Source organism: Pogona vitticeps, chromosome 4 (genome assembly GCF_051106095.1).
Source record: "Pogona vitticeps strain Pit_001003342236 chromosome 4, PviZW2.1, whole genome shotgun sequence".
In the NCBI taxonomy this organism is placed as follows: domain Eukaryota; kingdom Metazoa; phylum Chordata; class Lepidosauria; order Squamata; family Agamidae; genus Pogona; species Pogona vitticeps.
In genome coordinates, this window is record NC_135786.1 from 195,515,030 (window position 1) to 195,536,365 (window position 21,336).

General features: G+C 39.9%; 1 protein-coding gene across 5 annotated transcripts in view; it reads left to right on the top strand.

Annotated features, from left to right (window-relative positions):
- RP1 (RP1 axonemal microtubule associated) overlaps positions 1-21,336 on the top strand; it is a 276,632-nt gene that overhangs the window by 169,016 nt on the left and 86,280 nt on the right. For 4 of the 5 annotated variants that reach the window (XM_072998925.2, XM_078393749.1, XM_020795975.3 and 1 more), the window contains 6 exons: positions 3,144-3,298; positions 4,403-4,481; positions 8,427-8,511; positions 9,886-9,941; positions 10,068-10,100; positions 13,282-13,448. In XM_072998925.2, the coding sequence (XP_072855026.2) occupies positions 3,144-3,298; positions 4,403-4,481; positions 8,427-8,511; positions 9,886-9,941; positions 10,068-10,100; positions 13,282-13,448 (575 nt within the window). Of the gene's footprint in view, positions 1-3,143; positions 3,299-4,402; positions 4,482-8,426; positions 8,512-9,885; positions 9,942-10,067; positions 10,101-12,730; positions 12,968-13,281; positions 13,449-21,336 lie in introns of those variants that run through there. The other variant, XM_072998928.2, reaches the window with a different exon arrangement.

Sequence of the window (21,336 nt, forward strand, 5' to 3'; positions counted from 1 at the left end):
TCTTGTGTATTGTATAACTTGCCATACCTAAAATGATGTATTCAAAAGTGGAAATGATGAAAAGCAATAATTCAAAGGCAACTGTTTGTATAATTCAGGAAAATATTTTGTAATGTAATCATGCATAAAACAAACAGCCATGAACCAATTAAAAAAGTAAAGGTTGCAACACAGTTGCCAGTGTGAAAAGTCTGAATGAAAAGGTGAATTTGAAGAAGGAATACTTCATACCAAGTGCTTGTTTATTAATGAATGGAGAGGCAGTTGGATTATATGTAACTGACTTCGGTATGGCAGCTGCTGTTACTTTTCCATACATACAGAGTTGAGAGTAAAAAAATCTCACAATTCTATACGCATCCCCAAATTAGCTTTTAAATGTCTCTTAACTGATTGTGCCTGGATGTGTTAGCTAAGAGCATGGTTGCACCAGGAAAAAAAAGATGTTTGAATTGGATTTAGCATGTTTTGAGTCAGTTTTTTTTAAAAAAAGTGACTACATGATGCACATGGAAGTGTGAATTATTTTTGACAGGAATTCAAAAATAATCCCTGAGGCTGAACCGCAGACAAGACAAATGTCCTGAGGGTGGGTGGCCCCAACGTCAGTGGTTTCGGGAACTCCCTCTCTGTTTTTTTTTTTGGGGGGTGGCTCTCACCACAAAGAATTTGGTTCACAGTCTGGAGGTCCATCTTGACCTGGCGCTTACCATGGAGACCCAGGTAGCATTAGTGGTCCGTACCGCCTATTTCCATCTTTGGCGGATTGCCCAGCTGTGTTCCTATCTTGATGTAGGGGCCCTCACCACTCTGCTCCATGCACTTGTAGTCTCAGGATTAGACTACTGTAATGCGCTCTACGTGGGGTTACCTTTGAGACTGAGATTGATGCAAAAGCTTCAAATAGTGCAGAACGCGGCAACCAGACTTCTTACTGGGGTGAGAAAACATCAATATATCTCCCCTACTCTGGCTGCCCTGCATTGGCTGCCCATTCATTTCCACATTGATTTCAATGTATTAATGATGACATTTAAAGCCCTAAATGGTTTAGGACCTCAATATCTGGCGGAACACCTCCTCCCACCTAAACCTACCCACTCGCCTTAGTCAAGAGGGGTGGCTGAGGGGCCAAACGTCCAAAGTAGAGCCAAAAAGAGAGAATAGGAAAGCAGGCCTTCTTGGCAGTGGCCCCTCACCTCTGGAATGATCTCCCCCCAGAAATTTGTCTGGCTCCCTCACTGCGTGTTTTTAAGAGGCAACTCAAAACCTCTCTCTTTAGGCAGGACTTCTGTAAAAACCTAATTTATTTGCTATTTTCAATTGTATTAATGTCAGTTGCTGCAGTTAGTCACCCTCCTTTACCGTTAAGAGATAAGGAGTTATTTAGTCGGCATTTTTATTTTCTGGCTGCCATGTCGCCAACTACTCCTCTGCCATGGGTGCTTATCTGTGCCTCGTGGCGCAGTGATTAAACCGCTGTACTGCAGCCAAAACTGCTCACGACCTGGGGTTCAATCCCAGGTAGCCGGCTCAAGGTTGACTCAGCTTTCTATCCTTCCGAGGTCGGTAAAATGAGTACCCAGCTTGCGAGGGGGGGCAATGTGTAGCCTGCATAATTAACTTGTAAACCGCCCAGAGAGTGCTTGAAGCACTATGGGGCGGTATATAAGCAGCACACTTTGCTTTGCTTTGCTTTATCATCACCACTTATTGAATTTGGCATTGCCAATTCTGTGGGTAACTCCTGTGCATCTGTACAGTTAAGGCCTCCCATATCACTAGGAGGCAATGGGACGGGCACGTCATGAGTGCATTGCTGCTCGACATGCCTTAAACCAGCATCCAAACAACTGACAGGTTGAGGATCTGCTGTTTGTTGGTGTACGGCTTTTAGTCAGAAAACTGATGTTATTCTTGATAACCTGCTCAAGGTTCAGAAGGTGGCACGGTCATTTGCAGTGTAACAACTGCAAGTACCTGGTGATGCTCCTACCAGCCTAAAGTATACCAGGGACATCAAAGGCCTCAACCCCAAAGTTACCAGCCACCACCCTCTAGACATGTGGGCAGGCAGCAACCTGACCAACAAATCTGCAGGCAGGACCGCAAAACCAAGTGGTCTCTTTGCTGTGCCTGACTTTTCTGTCATTGACCAGTCCTCTGGCTCCTCATCTTTCCAATTGGTGTTCCTTCATGTTTAATACTTGGGTACTCTCTATCATAGCTACCGGCTATGCTATTGAATTCAATACCCCCCCCCCAAAAAAAAGAATCCTTGATTTTGAAGGCGTACTCGAAGTAGATTCCGTATGGCTTTCTTGGACTCTGTTATTCACATGTTACATACAGAGAGTTGGCTGGATGCTTGTTTTCATGATGGCACCCAGTCAGGCCATCAACGTTTTCTCACTGTTTACCCATTTACTCGTTCACACTTGGTCCTGACCGCTGAGTGAAATAACTTGGTCCTGGCTGCTGAGTAGAAGTCACAAGCTGGTAAACACATGTCCTTGATACCGTCCATTTGTCAGCATTAGGACTGAAGGTCGACATAGAGAAGTTGACTTTGCAACTTACACAGTGTGTAGATAGTGGGATAGTTGATTATTTATAACTGGGATCAGCTTTTGTCCTTTTCAGGAGATTGGGTGATTGTGGTGATCAGTGTTTTTTTTTGTTGTGGGTGTATTGTTGTGATAAGGGGGAGAAATTATCTGTCACTGTGATTGATGGGTGTCATTAGCTGGTCTTTTGTGTGCAGTGATCACTGGTCCTTGTGGCTGGGTAGAGTTTGTTGACCTTTTGCAGGCTGTATTTTTCAGTGCTGGGAGCCAGGCTTTGGTGAGTTTTAGACTTTCTTCTTTTTTGTCAAAGCTGTGCTGAAGTTTATGGATTTCAGTGGATTTCAGTGGCTTCCCTGTGCAGTCTAACATAATGATTGCTGGTGTTGTCCTGTGTATCTGTGTTTTGAAATAGGATTTTGTGTCCAGCTTGTTTCAGGACATGTTCAGCTACTGCCGATTTTTCCAGTTGCTTTAATCTGCAGTCTTGCATGTTCTTTGATTCTGGTGTGGATGCTGTGTTTTGTGGCTCCAATACTGTATATACCTGGCCACAACTGCTTTTTGTGTTCATTTCAGTGGTATTGTATGAGATCAGTGTATATACTGGATCAAATCCTGGTGCAGAAACTAAATCTAATGTCTACATCACCCTCTTTGGAAGCAGAGGAGATTCTGGAAAACGGAAACTTCAAACTTCAAAGACTAACAATGTCAAATTTCAACGTGGTCAGGTAAAGAAAACTTTTGAGCAACTATTTAGCGATTAATTGGCAGTTCATGTTCTTTAATGCATCCAAATTACTTCGACCCAAGCTACTGTACTTGAGGATCTATTTTGTTTTCGCTGAAGGTAAAGCTTACTGTGCAGTGCCAATGGGAAAACACTCTATATATTAATTTTCAGAAACTTCCTCTTCTGGCAGGCATTGAGTCTTCAGCTTTATGGCTGATGCCGCTGTTTATTGTTGGCTCTTAGCATCCTCTACTCGTTGCAATTTTCTAATGTTTCAACAATTTCATTCCAGTTTTGACTGTTTTACCTGTTTTGATTGTAATGTTTGTAACTGGTGATATAAGTGGCTGTCCTTGTTTTCATAGTTTTATATTCATGAAGTGCCCATGGACTTTGAGAGGTAGGCAGCAAACTAACATTAAAAATAAGAATTAGAATTGTTCTGAATGTAGTGAGAGAATGTAGCTAAGTATTTTTGTTCTATGGGCACATAATATTTTATGTCCATTATGCCATTTATCATGGTGTAAAGTCTGACACTAAATCCTGAACTGTTATTCAAACAACTTGCAGTATTATCTGGAAAGGTGCCCTTGCTTAACAAATGGGTGGAAGAAATGTGCATTCATCTTTATATTGCTGGCCCTCATTGGACCCTGCTATCAAAGTAAAGGAGGAGAGGCAACATCTAACTTTCAGTCATTTCTTCCTCAATTGCATGCTGTAGAGCAGATACTGTAAAGGAAGAAGAGACAGGAGATTATACCAGATACCTCTTTTTTCGGTTTTATACGAAAAAAAACTTTAAGATATTCAGAGAAAGTAATCCTGAAGGGGAAGAATATACACCAAATACCATAGTCCACCTTGTTATGCAAAGCCTGTTTATTAAAACTCATTGCTGACTCATAAAACATCCTTAAAATAAAAATATAATAATTTTTAAGACGCAATATATTCATTCATAAACCTGTTTTGCACAATTGTGTACACTTAGTATTGCGTACAGCATATATTGCATAATAAAAATTACTTTAATGGGACTGCACCTGCTTTATATCTTTGCCTTCTGCCATTTTTTCTTATTTTTTTGTTTCTGCAGACTGATATTTTCTCCATGATGGCTGTGTCTCTTGGAGTTCTGAATAAAATTCTCATTAGCCATGATGGAAATGGTCCAGGTAGAGCTATTTTCCTATTGTTAGATCAGTTTCACAATCTGTACGAGAATCTATTTTCTTCTGTGCCGTTTCATATGTTAACCTCCGGTGAGAATATTTGCTGAACAGAACATGGAGTTTATCAATTTGGGAATAATTGTATACATCTTTATGTTCAATTTTTTTAGAAGACCTCTTATCTTCAGCTATGTTGCTATTACTATTTGCTTTGCATGGCTGGCTCATGGTTTTGGAAGAGGCAAATTTAATCCTTGTCCTTCACAAGCCTCCTAAAAACACACACACAGATCTTGTGGTAGATGTCCATCAGGTGTGGTTGGACACCCACCAGGATTAGTTGTTGTTCTCAGCACATATATATTGCATGCTTACACAAATAGGCAACCTCTTGAAATATTACAAACATCTTTCCACACCTCATGTTCTCCAGATGTGTTTGATGGCAATTACCGTGCTCTCCAGCCATATTGGGGAAGGGCACATTGCAAATCAGTATGCAGGGTTTAAGTGGCAAGCATGACCTCTATATGTGCTGTGAATTTGGACCTAATCCTTTGCTTATCCTAGAGGCACATCTTATATGTATTCCTTTGACTGATGATGACAATAATTAAATACATATCATTATCACAAACAATGAGATTTATCAAAACTCAGTTGGCTTGGTAGCATAATTTCAACATTTCATGAACAAAATAATGTTTCAAGAATTAAAGGAGCTGTTAACAAGACAGAGTTGTATATACACGTCTGAGGCATTTATTTCTCAAGTAAAGTAAGAAAACCAATTTTTTCTATGATAAGAAAAACATGGGGTGTAGGTTTATAATAAATTGACTGCTTTTAAACAAATTTTATTTTGTTTCATTGGATGCCTCCCCTCCTATCTCAGTGCCAATTGTGTTTCTAGTATTTGCATAACGTAAATACTAATGTGTAGTAACAGATATGAATAGATAGTCATGGAATAAATGCTGGGAATGGGGTGGTGGTTGACCGCTGACCTGTGCTATGTGTTCTTGTAGCTGGCTGGTTCTTTTTTGTGAAAGGTGAACAATCATTCTAAGAGTCAGAGTGTTCCATTAAGGAAATGTTCAACTTTTAAACTAGCTACCCCCTGTTCTTTAGGAAAGGACATTTCAATTTTTTGTAGTCGTATTTTGTTACAGAATCTGCAAAGAATTAAGCCTGCAATGCACAGGTGACTCATGACCTTGAGGCTTTGAGGTGCAGTGAGTGATTCCCAAAATGGTAAAATGTAGTAAAGCCACCTAAAGCTAAAATGTAGGGATTCTAATCCATAGCCACCTGAAGAATTACAAACAACGCCCCTAAGTTTAATACTTAACTACATATTTTTTAAAAACAAAGATACAAACAAAACTGTCTCAACTAAGTATTGCATTTTACTAATGGCCCTTTTTTGTTGGTCCCAGTCAAGATTATGTTTGTTTGTTCAGTCGTTTAGTCGTGTCCGACTCTTCGTGACCCCATGGACCAGAGCACGCCAGGCCCTCCTATCCTCCACTGCCTCCCGGAGTTGTGTCAAATTCATGTTGGTTGCTTCGATGACACTGTCCAACCATCGCATCCTCGGTCGTCCTCTTCTCCTCTTGCCTTCACACTTTCCCAACATCAAAGTCTTTTCCAAGGAGTCTTCTCTTCTCATGAGATGGCCAAAGTACTGGAGCCTCAGCTTCAGGATCTGTCCTTCCAATGAGCACTCGGGGTTGATTTCCTTTAGAATTGATAGGTTTGTTCTCTTTGCAGTCCAGGGAACTCTCAAGAGTCTCCTCCAGCACCACAATTCAAAGGCATCAATTCTTCGGCGGTCAGCTTTCTTTATGGTCCAGCTCTCACTTCCATACAACACTACAGGAAAAACCATAGCTTTGACTATTCGGACTTTTGTTGGCAATGTGATGTCTCTGCTTTTTAAGATGCTGTCAAGGTTTGTCATTGCTTTCCTCCCAAGAAGCAGGCGTCTTTTAATTTTGGGGCTGCTGTCTCCATCTGCAGTGATCATGGAGCCCAAGAAAGTAAAATCTGTCACTGCCTCCATATCTTCCCCTTCTGTTTCCCAGGAGGTGATGGGACCAGTGGCCATGATCTTAGTTTTTTTGATGTTGAGTTTCAGACCATTTTTTGCACTCTCGTCTTTCACCCTCATTACAAGGTTCTTTAGTTCCTCCTCACTTTCCGCCATCAGATTGGTATCATCTGCATATCGGAGGTTGTTGATATTTCTTCCTGCAATCTTAATTCCAGCTTGGGATTCCTCCAGTCCAGCCTTCCGCATGACGTATTCTGCATATAAGTTAAATAAGGAGGGTGACAGTATACAGCCTTGTCGTACTCCTTTCCCAATTTTGAACCAATCCATTGTTCCATATCCAGTTCTAACTGTTGCTTCCTGTCCCACATATAGGTTTCTCAGGAGATGGATAAGGTGGTCAGGCACACCCATTTCTTTTAGGACTTGCCATAGTTTGCTGTGGTCCACACAGTCAAAGGCTTTTGCATAGTCAATGAAGCAGAAGTAGATGTTTTTCTGGAACTCTCTGGCTTTCTCCATAATCCAGCGCATGTTGGCAATTTGGTCTCGAGTTCCTCTGCCCCTTCGGAATCCCGCTTGTACTTCTGGGAGTTCTCGGTCCACATACTGCTGAAGCCTACCTTGTATGATTTTGAGCATAACCTTGCTGGCGTGTGAGATGAGTGCAATTGTCCGGTAGTTGGAGCATTCTTTGGCACTGCCCTTCTTTGGTATTGGGATGTAGACTGATCTTTTCCAGTCCTCTGGCCACTGTTGAGTTTTCCAAACTTGTTGGCAAGATTATGCATTGAGATAAACAATAGCTCAAGCCATTTTTGGTGAATCCTGATAAGAAGAAACAGAAGTGGCATAGAGTGGTTATCAATAGGTTGATCCTATTCAGAGAGTACATAAAAGTTCTCAGTGGCTTCAGGAAATGCAATACTTGCTATGTGAAATTTTTAACCATAATCCTAAAACAACACTAGCTTTACCCCCACCCCCACCCCTCAAAAAACCATGCCCCACAATTCCATGCATGAGATATAATGTAATTTGGCTGATAGGAAAGAGCAACATCCCATAACAAGGGACATCTCAATCAAATAAATAGCAACAGAGCATTGATTATATTAAAAATAATAATTTGGAGAGCTTCTAAAAACAGGGTAATGAAAACATATTGTCCTAACTCTCCTTGAGTTTCTTTAGCATGATAAAAAACTCTTATCAAAGGCAAAAATACTGAGTTATTCATCCTTATGCCATGTGGCTTCTAAGATGGGGATCAAAAGAAAAACATTTAGCTGTTCACCAGTTCCATTAAACCTGTTGCAAACAAAGTATCTTACCTTAAACCTAATGGTTTCTTTCTTTTGAGGGGGGAAAAGCATTAAGAGGATTAATTATGGCTTTTACTCAAGGGAACTATGTTAATTTCTGTGTCCTGATTAATTAAGTTCAATATGACTGAATGACCTTTTTTCCCCCAGCTGAGACATTCAACTTCTTTCTGCTCAGTAACAGTACTATTATTATTATTATTATTATTATTATTATTATTATTATTATTATTATTATTATTATTATTATTATTATTATTATTATTATTATTATTATTATTATTATTATTATTATTATTATTATTATTATTATTAGTATTATTATTAGTATTAGTATTAGTATTAGTATTAGTATTAGTATTATTAGTATTAGTATTAGTAGTAGTAGTAGTAGTAGTAGTATTAGTAGTAGTAGTAGTAGTAGTAGTAGTAGTAGTAGTAGTAGTAGTAGTATTGTTATTGTTATTATTATTGTTGTTGTTGTTGTTGTTGTTATTATTATTACTATTATTACTATTACTATTATTATTATTATTATTATTATTATTATTAATCACTGAATCCCAGGCAGTGGATGGTTTCTTGAAAAGATTGTCATCAGATTTCATGAAGGAGAAGATGGAGAAAATGAAGTTGTCTTTCCCTGTAATAGGTATGAAGTTAATAAATGCCTTCCAAAGTGTCCCTCAGAAGCTTTGAGTTTCTGGGAAATTTAGTTGGTTTTCTTCAGTGGCAAGATGAGTCATGATAGACAAGGTTCCCTGAGAAATAATTTATCTGGCCTGGCAATGAATTTCATTGGTTCCACTTCTACCTGGACAGCTGTTCCAGTTGTTGTTGTTAGCAGACTGCTGCTGGGCCTTGTAGCAGTTATACCATGGGTTTCCACAGGATTCCATCTTGATTTTAATTCTAAATTTACATCAATCTGCTGAATGAGGCCATCTGCTGGCCTCTCAATGCTTCCTACATCTATTGTTCTCCTTCTTATATCATCCTGGTGATATAGTAGAAGTGCTGAATCAGTGTCAGTAATCAGTTCATACATTTGATGAAAGCTCAGTTTTCTGAAAGGACAACCCTCTGACAGGAGAGAGGTGCTGTCAATGCTGTTCTTCTAGTGCAAAATGTAGTAAATCTTTGTTAATGATCCAGCATAACTCCCAGTGAATGATCAGATTTGTCGTTTGAGGTGCTGATGATCCCAGCTTTGCACTTGAGTCCTACATGGCATCCATGGTTCAAAGCAGCTATTATCAGCAAAGGCTGCTTTGCAGCCACAGATCATTCTGGATAGAGGCAACCTGGCTACAGCGCTCCATGCTCAGGTAACATTCAGATTGTATTCGTGCAGTGCATGAGTACAATCTGAATGTTACCTGAGCATGGAGGTTGCCTTTGAAAACATATTTGAAGATTTTAAATTCAATGAGACTGTAATAAAGCTGTCAGATTCTAAACTGTGACCTGATAAAGGGAACACATTTAGCCACTTCTTAAGGTGCAGTATTGGTGATTGCAACAATACGGGTGGATTCCATATGAATCTGCCCTAACACTAATTTTGTTGAACTTTCTTGCATATAGATAGTCCTCTGCACTTGACACTCCTTTTGCTATTAGCAAAACCCCTTTTTTTGCTTGTCCAGTCCTCCAGTCATGTCAACTGAATTCAGGAATGGGCAATTCCAGACATTTGGGCCACATATATCTTACCAGACTTTGAAGAGCTTCTCCCATGTCAGCCCCCACCCCCTTGGGAGCCTGATGACCACATTTCTGTCTCAAATGTTGATATTTAAAATTGATGCAGGCTTTAATTATTTAATGTAATAAATGAATCTGTGCAGGGTGCCATTATTATGTGGAGCTATCCTTGTTTATGTCTGTCATGATAATATGTAACTTGACAAGTGATACTTAAAAACTTTGTTTAAAATGGATAAAATAATGTAGGGTTTCAATGTACTAAGTCTAATTACTAACTGCTTTCACTGTAATTATCTTCCTTTTTTTACAATGGAAGATGGCTAGATGAGTACCAGGATGATGGGAAAACAGAGAGAGAGCTAATTGCCAGAAGTAAGTACTGAAAATAAGGATCACTTGCACTCTAATTATTATCTAGGTACCAAGTTGCTGATTAAACTTAAAGAATGTGGAATCTGTTTTGTGAAAGAGAATAAGATGTTGTTCTTTTTGTTTTAGAAAACAGGAATGCATCAATACCATTTACTAGAGGTAAGCCGTACTTTATATTGCCTTGATGGAGTACTTGAATTCACATATCATTCTAGTCTTAAGTGGACAAATAAGAGAAAACAAATGACTGCCTTTCAAGGTAATCATTTCTGCAAAGTGTCTGATCTCATGGAAAATACAGACATATTGTCTGATAATGATTAATGGAAGCAGCATGTCTGGTCATTCAGTTGAAGGGACTTCTCACTGAGCATTTTCTTCCAGTCTTTGCCGTTCAATTCTAAAATGAGTCATAGGTTCCTATGAGAGTAGATGCAAGGACTGTTTTGTTTATGCCGGCATCACTGTCTTTTAATAAACAGGGACAGCTCCCCCAGCAAGCAAGTGAAAACACATTGTGAAATGACAGCAGAAGCACTTTCAGGTCAGAGTTCATCAGGATGTTCAAAGAGTTTCCAGAAATAATGCCGACTTAAGCTATATAGCTTCCAAGTCTAGCATCTCTGGGTAGTTCTCTGTTGTGCATTAGGAGCCCATGGGCAGCACTGGGTCTGCTGAGCCTCTCAAACCAGTCAGTCAAAGCAACAATAGAAAAGGGCATGGCTAGCCCACTCTTCAGTGTCTCGGTTAGGGCTTATATTGAAAGCCCATTCTTTTCCATGTTGAGAGGAAAGACAGTGTTCCTTGCTCATGACCCAACAGACTTGGGCATAAAAATTCATCTTATTACAACTTATTGGTCACATGGTTAGGTGTCTTTAAACTGGTGGGGGATGGGGCCTCAAAGGTTACAGTCCTAACAGAAAGATTATGTCATTTTTTCAATCTCCTCCTCTCTTCCAATACAAACAGGTGCATAAGGACCAAAAAAGTATCCTTAATACCTCATGTTTCTGATGTATACAATACATAGGTTCTAATGAGGTTCACAAGCAAAAACCAATGGGGTGAGATATACCATTCAGCAACATCTGGCAAGCTGCCTTTTTGCCACTCCATCCGTGTTCTTGGTGATATAAGACAGGTCATTGGCTTAAATCTTGGGGAGCTGCTTCTGCTTGGTTTAGAAGAGCAAACAGGATGCAGCAGCTCCCTACATGCCCCTTGGCACAATTCTGTGTACCATGAACAGTGTCCCTTCAAGGAAGCCTCAAAACTGTGTGATGCTCCCTCAGTTAAAATGAGATATGAGTGGTCAACAACATGTCTTCCACCCCTTTCTTTGTGATTCCAGGACAACAACACCAGTCTATAAACACCTCCCTTCCCAAGAGGCCTATTGTGTCCTTAGCAGGGATGCTTTCTGGGACCCATGTATGATTTATTATTTATTTATTTATTTATTTAATTTATATGCCGCCCACTCTACCCAAAGGTCTCTGGGCGGCTTACAACAATGATGAAATTACTTGCAAATTTTAATAAAAACTGTGAAGAAAAGAGAGAACTTACTGGGAATACAGCACAGGGCAAGGTGGACTAAATCCTTTTCCCTTGCATTATTTGCTCCATGAAAATTGTGATAGCCACTTGGAACCCCTGCCTCTACAGAATGCCCTGAAATGATAATCTGTTCTCATCAGGGTCCATCTTCATCAGACTATAGATTACCTGGACATTCAAACTAACCAATATGAAGAAGAAGGTCTGAAGGTGGAGCATGGAGTGAGGGAAGGGAAACTAGAATGAAGAACACAAATGGAGCTAAGAATAGAGATTTTGTCATTAATTTTTAGACTGAATATGTCATGGGGGCATAAAGCACCACTGATAAGTTTTTGATTTTGCATATATTATTTAAAGGAGATGTCAAAGAATCTAGTAACTACAGGACCATTGTTTTGATTTTCCATGCAAGCGAAGTGATGCTCAAAGTGTTGCAACAAGGCCTTTTACCTTGTAGCGAATGAATTATGTTCAAGCTGGATTTCAAAAAGGAAGAGGCAACTTAAGACCACATTGCAAATATCCTACAGGTACTGGAGCTCACCAGAGAGTTTCAGAAGAAGATCAGTCTATGCTGTGCTTTATCAACTACAGCAAAGCCTTTGTCTGTGTAGATTATGAGAAACTACGAGTTGTTCTGAAAGAAATGGGTGTGCCTCAGCACTTGATTTATGTGATGTGTAACTTGTATTGTGAACAAGAAGATACTGTTAGGACAGAATATGGAGAGACAGAATAGTTGCCTATAGGCAAAGGTGTCAGACAAGAGTGCATTTTATCTCTTCAGTCTGTACACAGAACACATCATACAGAAATCTGCACTAGACTCAGATGAATGAGGAGTGAAAACTGGTGGTGGGAGAAATGTCAATAATCTAGGCAGATGGTACCAGCTTACTGGCAGAAAGTGGCAATGACTTCAAATGACTTTTAGCGGGAATGAAAGAAGAAAGTGCCAAAGCAGCTGAACATTAAGAGGACCAAAATCAGGGCTACAGATAAACTGCACAACTTTAACATTGACAGTGAAGAAATTGAAATAGAGATATTGTATACCTTGGGTCGATCATCAATCCTAATGTAGACTGCAGCCAAGAAATTAGAAGATGGCTGAGATTTGGAACAGCAACAATAAAGGAACTAGAAAATATCATCAAGTGTAAGGATGTGTCACTGGAGACCAAGATAATTAACATTATTGTATTTCCATTCACCATGTACAGGTGTGAAAGTGGACAGTAAAGAAAGCTGACAGAGGGGAAAAAAAGATTCATTTTGAAATGTGGCAAAAATGGAAAAATGATATTGTCTTACTTTGGACACACATGAGAAGACATGGAAAAGACAATAATGTTGGAAAAGGTGGAAGGCAGCAGGAAAAGAGGAAAATTAAATGTGAGATGGTGTGACTCCCTCTTGATTTTGCAAGAGCTTAGCAGGGTTGTTGGGGACAGGATCTTTTTAAGAGCTCTCATTTATGGGATCTCCATAAATTGAAGGTGACTTGACAGCAGATAACAAATTTATGAAAACTTCAGCATAATACATGAGTACAATGTACCAGATATCAGGAAGGTTTTCTTTTTACCACCTTATAGTATTGTATTGCAAATAATCATCCCAATACTGTAACTGTATGAGCTCAAGCCTTCAAATATGTCATGCTTATGCATAGCATTGCTGAAATGTATTTATTCAAAACAGTAAGGAAAACACTTCACATTTCCCTACTTTCTGTTATAAATATGATTGTGTTATTTGTTTGTTTCCCCAGGACAATGGAGAGTCCTGGTTAAGACTGCTGAAGATTCCCCAGACCCACAGGAGTGTAAGAGAACCCTTGTAATTTATGGCTCAAAGGGTAAAAGTGATGATCTTCTCCTTTCTCCACAAAGCCTGGGACATATGTGTTTTCGACCGGGAGCAACTGATGAATTCCTTGTAAGTGGCAGCTTCTCTGTACCACACAGAGCTTGCCCTGGCATCTTGTTCTAGCCAAAGGAAATGTTAGCAGCTCTGTTGCATCTATAGCAAATGCCATCTCAGTTTACAGAGATTGGTTGAGTTTGTGATTTAGATTTCCTTCTTAGGTTTTTCCCTTTTCTGTTTCAATCTATAAATAATTGTGAGGATGTAGTCAACATGGAAAACAGTGTATACTGCATAAGTCATAAACAATGAGCTTTCCTGAAATATTTGTTGAACAGATGTGTCACTGGCACACATTCTACAGTAAGGAATACGTCAACAATAAACATCTTCAGAGAAAATAAAGAAGCCCTCTGTAGAACATATGCAAATGCCTAATAGTGGCTCCAGTGTCTAGGTGCCATACTCAGGCAACTGCCTAGGGCTCCATACTGGCCCACTTCTAATGCCTCAGCTAAACCTTTTCTTAATTGTTGATCCATGTTCTGATAAGCACAAGGATTGACTGGGGCTAGGAGGCACCATTTTAATTTCCCACAAATCTAATTTTCCCCAGAATCATACTACATCAGAAACACTGAGGAAAACTATAATGGTGGCTAACCAGCCACCTAATATAGATCAAAGTGCTGCCATCAAGGTCTCCCTCCCACGCCAGAGGACATAGGTGGAGCTTCTACATAACGACTTTTCCCATGGGTTCCCTCACACATGGAGTTGACATACCTAAGATGACCAAGAAGTGTGAAAAAGAGATTTGGGATTGGGTTTTTTTTTTTCTGTTACTGGGGGACAGAGAAGAGGAACCTCATTCTTTATTCTTGCTTTTCAGTAGAACTTTTCACTGACATTCAATTATTATTTTCACTCCAAAATTTTAATAGCAATTCATCAGGGGCAGTATGCAGAAGCTCTTCAGGAAGCTTAGTCAGTTCTGAGCTAAGTCACAGGTAGCTCTTCAGAAGTTCCCAAGTCTTGGGATCAAGAGAAATATGCAGATTTTTGAGTGAAAACCAAGCTCAGGAAAGCTTCCCAATATGACTGTGTAAAATCTTTGGGTCTTGTTTCACACACAATTTACACCATCCACACTGTCTGCTTGACAAGTATAAGATGGGGATGTAAATAGGGTCTTGAGCTGAAGTACAAAATATGTAAGATACCAAGTTAGCATTAGGCTATGGACACAACCAAATAGCAGGCCAGGAATTAAAATGTTCTCTTGACCACTCAATTATTCTACTTCCAACAAGGGGTATTTTGTGGCACTCCCAACAAGAAGAAAGGAAAGAATGGGACTGCACTAATTAAGCACAATTATGCAAATAAATGCTTCAATACAAATAACTCAAATAGTGGATGTTAGTTGAAAGTGAGATGGCTATTGCTTTGTTGCATAAAGATAACAAGCATGGAGGTATTGTTTGCTTCTTCTTGCACCAACATGATCTGCATACACTACGGAGACCTTGATGAGGAAAAAAAAGAAAGAACTTCTTGCATTGCTCTCACCTAAAGGCAAGGATTCTCATGGGATTTGAAAATTGTTCCTTGATGGACTAAACTGACAAGAATGAAGTACTTGTGTTCACATCCCTAAAACACACCGTTCTAGAGCCAGATTGCATTGATTTCAGTGATGCTTAGGGCTGAGACCCAACATGGAGCCACGGTCATAGATGAACACTGTTAGCAACTTCCTTTGCTGTTTTTCATGTTTATTTATGTAAAATATTTTAACTCATTTTTCAGGGTCCATTGCTCACATGAGGTGGTTTACAAGAGACATGAAACATAATCGCACAAGTTTGGTTAATAATCTGAGACCATAAGGGTTAGGCATAAAATGCAAAGTGTCATAAATGTGCCTTCAAAGTTTCCAAAGCCTTGGTAAGGCCACACATATCCCTGAAGAGACAGTGCTTCAGAGTGCTTAGACTTGCAAGAATGATTTTGTGCAAATTGCACAATTGCACTAGGTTAAAATTGCTGATGCCTGGTTACATGGTCCTATTAAAAATGCAAAGCACTGGATGAATTGCTTGTGTGTTTTTAATCAGTCAGTCTATCCTTCATGTTTTCTCTCTGTATATGCTTTGCTTCTTAAAAGGAAAAGACACTCATTTTTTACAGAAATATTTTGTGCAAATGACAGAAATATAAATGGGGGGAATATTCCTAGTCTCATTATTGTACTGGAGCCAAGAAATCTCAGGGCTCAGTGATTTCTAGACAAGTTGTGTTGTCAAGAATAACTAATTTTGCAAGAATCCCTATATGCACCATCTCTTATTACATTTAACTTTCATTGGATGCTGTCCCTGAGGCGTAAAGATTATTGTCCAAGTTGTTTCTCCCATACCTGTCTATCATAAAGTTGCTTTCTTGCTGTGAATAGATGTGCATTTTCCCCTTCTACCATCTGGCAGAACTTTTCATTATTTTTGATTGACTGCTTTACATGTATTAGAAAAATTCTGTCTTGCATATCCTCATATTCGGGCAGTGAAGTAGAAAATATGGCCTAGTTTGTTACTTTAGCTGGTAGACTTTCAAACAGTGAAGTGATTTAATTCAAGTCCCATCTGACCTTTATAACATACTCAGAGTGGAATCTATTACAACGGGGTCTATTGAGGAGAATACCCCATTTCAGTGGATAGAGCGATAGCTTGATTGAAAAGCTACTTTTTGAGACACTTTAATTGTTTTGCCTTCTATGATTCTAAGGCATGTATGTGTGGCATGCAGCATATTGAGAATCTTACTGTGACTGCTTTCTGAATGGCTTGAGTAGTCTTCAAAATTTACATTCTCAGTTTACTCAACAAGCCTGGGGGAGATGATGGAATGCATAGACCCGCCCTCTTCATCATTACTTCCTTCACACAATGACCAATGAAGAAGAGAGATTCCTACTTGTGTGTTGGCTCTATGTGAAAACAATAGCCCAGTTGTGCTCTTCCAGTGGAGTAATTGGGGTCTTTCATTAACATAAGCATTGCCACCATGCAAGCAGACATCTTTAAGAACACCTGCCTTGTACTTGCACAAGGAATTCCTGGATATCATCTTGCACAAGTACCATAAAAGTGAAACCACTTCTGTTTAAGAATGGTACCTAGTTTTTATGGACCTTTTCAGCATTTGCATGGTAGGTGCCATTCCAGCATAGAAGTGAGAATGACCTTAGGGAAGGAAGAAGAACTCAGAACTCAGAATGAAGCTAAGTGTATTCCAATAAAATCTGAATAAACACAATCTGTTGCTTTTAAAATAAAATGGCAGATAGAATAAGCTGACTGTAATGTGATCACAAACCACTGTCTTAAAACTAACTTAAAGAAGTTTGCAATAGACCCCGTTGTAACAATGCAGCTTAACCATGGCTCTTTAGCAACTGTGCAATGACAGAGTTCACAGATGCATTTATTTGGGAGTGAAGCAACAGTCAGAAATTCAAACTGACCAATCAATGCTAGGGATGGTTGATCATGTGTTATCCAGGTGACTCTTGCATGTTCTAGTACAGGGGTCTCCAAACTATGGCCTGTGGGCCACATCCAGCCCACCATGCCTTTTTATCTGGCCCAGCGGGCTGGCAGGCTGGTGTGCATGCATGAATGCGTGCATGTGGCTGTGTGGGTGGGAGTATGCACACACGTATGGATGAATGGGCGAGTCTTCCTTCAGCCCTCAAAAATGTGGAGCACATATAATGTAGCCCTCCCACTGAAAAGTTTGGAGGCCCCTGTTCTATTTTTAATGTAAGGGAGAAAGGGAAGACAAACCTCTGTTGTGGAATACAGTAATTGAGACATTAGTACAGTATCTAAAATTGCATGGCCATAGGGTGGCCAGGTGAAAAAGAGGATGGCGTCCTGTGCTGTTAACAGTTGTGTGGTGGAGGAAATTTCATTGGGTGTAGCTTGCATTCAAAGCTGCATGTCCTGAAATTTCTGCTTCTAAGCAACCGTTAAAGATACAGGAACCGTTTTCCTCTGACCATCCTACTGGAGTATGAGTTTTTTCCCCCCAAAATGAGCATGTTGGTAGATTTGTCTGAGTAGTTGATCAAAAGTCATTCACGGAAGTTATGGGAAATTTGGGCTAGATGCAGTTGAATGCTTGAGGCATTTCCAGTACAGCCAAGTAAGCCTACCTTTCAGATCCACTCACTGAGGTGGGGTCCACCAGATATCATTTTGCCTAAGGGCCCCTCAAAGCTGAAGTAGCTCCTGTTTATAATGCAAGCCATAACCATCTTCCTGTTACAAATCATGTGGTGACAGCTTGAGATAAGGACTTTGCCCGTTCCCCCACACTCCCCATTTGTGTTTGTGGCTGAGATGAGATTTAAATCAACAATTTCCCTGCTCATAGCTCATATCTTTAGTAGCATCTTCCCAGACAACAGTGGAAGTTCATGGCTGACTTTTTCTTTCAATCCCTTACATAACATCCTTGCTGCAGGCTTGTTGCAAATCCAGAAGGCCAGAACGCATAGATTAGTTTCATTTCCTAATAGATAAAGATGGAACAACTGGAGAATAGAAACTGAGCAAATAACCTTTCACAAAAATCCTCACACCATTCCTTGCCTTGCTGGCACAGCTCCATGAGAACAATAGCAAGTGCTGAATAAGCAAGCATGCTTTTTTCCTTCTAGGCTTGTAGATAAGATACAGAGATCTCTCTCTTAGAAACACCCGTGTCACCTTTTTCGTTGTCTTTCTCCTCCCCTCCATATATGTAATATTGCCTGTCTGTCCATCTATGTTTGGGAGGGATTCTGCTCAAAGCCCATTATACAACATTAAGGTTTTGTTGCACTCTTTCTCCCTTTATTGCTGAGGCTGTTTAAATGATCAGAAGCCTTTGTTTCTGGAGTTCACCTATTCCCATTTGTGGCAGCACAACTGGTTGCCATGGGAATGGCTGTGTGATGTTGCAATTAACAGAAGATTGCAAATTCAGCAAAGCAATAAGCTGGAGCAGGGGAATCACAAAGATCCCGATTCTATACAATAGCACTCAGTAAAGAGTCAGATACAGGACACGATAATATATTTTGGTATATACAGATTCCATTTGTTTGATAGTAGTAGGTCTCATTTTGAGCCATAACTTTGATTTCTAATAAGTACAATGCAAAATTAGGCATTATTTGATTACTTTTCTTTTCTTAAAAGAAGTAATTCTTTCATTCCAGCCATGCAAGTAATGCTCCTAAGAGATGCGCTAGGAAGTTGCCACATGACTGTGAGATACTCCTCTTTTTTCTTTGTGTTTTGAGGAGTACTCTGCCTCTGTAATTAGCTTTTGGTTTGCAGGTATGAGGCACTTCTTGATGCTATCTGTTCTAAAGCCACTTCCTTGAAAACAAGTGCAGTGTAGTGGTTAGAGAAGTTGCTAGTGATTACAACAGCCTTATCCCGCCTGGTGCCTTCCAGGTATGTTTGACTATAACTGTTGACAGCAAGGCTATTGTCTATGTACAACCATGTGGAGGGCAGCAGCCTGGAGAGGACCAGACTAGAATTTTCGACCAGAGCTGGAGAAACCAGGATTTAAATCCCCACTCAGTGGTGGAGCTCTGGTAACCTTGGGCCAAAACTACACCCTTAGCTTATTCTTTTGAATGTGTTTGTTATGAAGATAAAATGGCAACAGAAGAAGAGCCGCTTGGAGCAAGAGTTGGATGTAGGTGTAATGAATAAATAGATAGTTGAAGTAGATAGGGCTTGCTCTTATATGAATGTGGTTAAAAGTGGGATGAAATTAGAACATGCAAAAATTAGTTTATTTAACTACAGCTCCCAGAATCCTCTAGATCAGTGGTTCTCAACTTTGGGTTCCCAGTCGTTTTTGAACTAAAACTCCCAGAAACCTGCACCACTAGCTGTGGTGGCAGGATTTCTAGTTGTTGTAATCCAATAACATATGGGGACCCCAGGTTGGGAATCACTGCTATAGGTAAACAGTAGTGCAAACAGTAATATTTCCAAGACCTGGTTTAAATGCAGCAACTTATATGTTCTGCAAGCGATTGTTGTGTTGTTCTTTATGTGCTATCAAGTCCCTTCCAACTTACGGTGACCCTTTCAAGCAGTTTCTTCTTGCAAGATAGCAACAAACAAATAAAATTAAGTGCTGCCCAGGAAACAAACATTCCAGCCACCATTCCATCTCCTCTGTGTCACTTAGGATCTCACTTTCCTTTGAGAGATGCAGCTGTGCCTTTGCTGTCCACAGTGCCTTTTTTCCCGGCACACTGGGTTTCAAGTGCTGTTATTTCAGCTCCTAAACAAGCAATTCCAGACAATACCTCATTATATAACCGGTGCTTATGTGGACTGTTGCCATGTCAATCCTTGGAGCAGTTATGATGGCATCCTTTACTGGAGCAGTTTTATTCACAAATGCAAACATTTTAGTTTCATGGACCTCTGCTTAACATGACAGCGGCAGGCCTAACATACGTATATAGTACTAATCTCCCTGGAACACATTTCTAAGGTGGGCTGTCTGTAAAGATGATCTACAAAGAGGGGATTTGTGGCCTTTTGACTTTGAGATCTGATCATAGAATCATAGAATAATTGAGTTGGAAGGGCCTATAAGGCCATTGAGCCCATCCTCCTGCTCAATGCATGAATCCAAATCAAAACAGATATGACAGAAAGTTGTCCAATTTTCTCTTGAATGCCTGCAGCATTGGAGCGCTCATCAACTCCAAAGATAATTGGTTCCATTGTCATACTCTTCTAACAGTGGAGACATTTTTTCTTGATATTAATCCAAAACCTGGCTTCCTGTAGCTTCCTATAGTTCTCATGGTGGAGCAACCAATTCAGATTGTATGATAGAGCATTAATCATTTTCAGCATGGGGCCAATGAGTGGGATATAATTAGAAAAGGCTGTCAAACTGGCAAGTAACCATGGTTTCCCAATGGTCATATACCAGAAACAGTTGATTACTACCCTGTGTGGTTAGTTGTGTAACTCCAACTTTTCCAAGCTGTCTTTACTTAGAGTGACTACATTGCATTTGTCCTGTTGTTTGGTCCACTGTGACCATGGGCTCATTTTTTCTTTTTGCTGGTGATCAAATGACATAAATGCCACCACAAAACAGCCCATCCCCAGAGTGTTCCTACATGCACTTTCTGGTTTCCTACTCTTTTTAGAGTGCAGGGAAAAGGGCTCAATTTTGGTCAATTTCTAGTATGTCTGATCACTCAGATCAAACCAAAATGGAGCTTGCTGCTGTCAGCTTTCCATATGGTGTCAGTCTCATTAAGTTTAGCCACTTAATTATATTAGAAAATTAAAAATGTCCTCTGCTCTTCTGTGGTGGGGCATAGGGAGGAAGATTTGGGGAAAAAAAGCATATTAGAGCAGTGCTGATGTGTTGCACCTTTTAGTCAAAAGTTGAAAGCTTCTTCCCAGAAAGAAAAGGAGACAGGAGGGAGCAAGGAGAGGGATTTTTTTTCTGTTTCTTTGTTTTCTTTCATTTCTTAAGGGAGGCAAGCCAAATAGGGTCACTTGAGGTGTGCATGCCATGAGATTACACCAAATTGGCTCCTCCTAAGCACAGAAAAGTTTAAGGCAGCTTTCTCATACTTAGTTTGAACAGCATCTGCCCTGAGGTACGATGTGTCTAGTTTCACTGATCAAATGTTTTCACTCCTTTTGGGTTCTTTATGTATGGTTCATCTCTGGTTTGTCTTGTGACCCTGGATTGCTATTTGGTCTGGTCTCTTTCCAGAATGTTTCCATGGCCCTAAATGACAACCATGACATCAGCCCCTAAATTAAGAACTTTAGCTTAAGGCCTGGCACTAAAGTTTGCATGAAACATAAGCCAAAAATCTGAGATAATCTTGTGGTCTAGG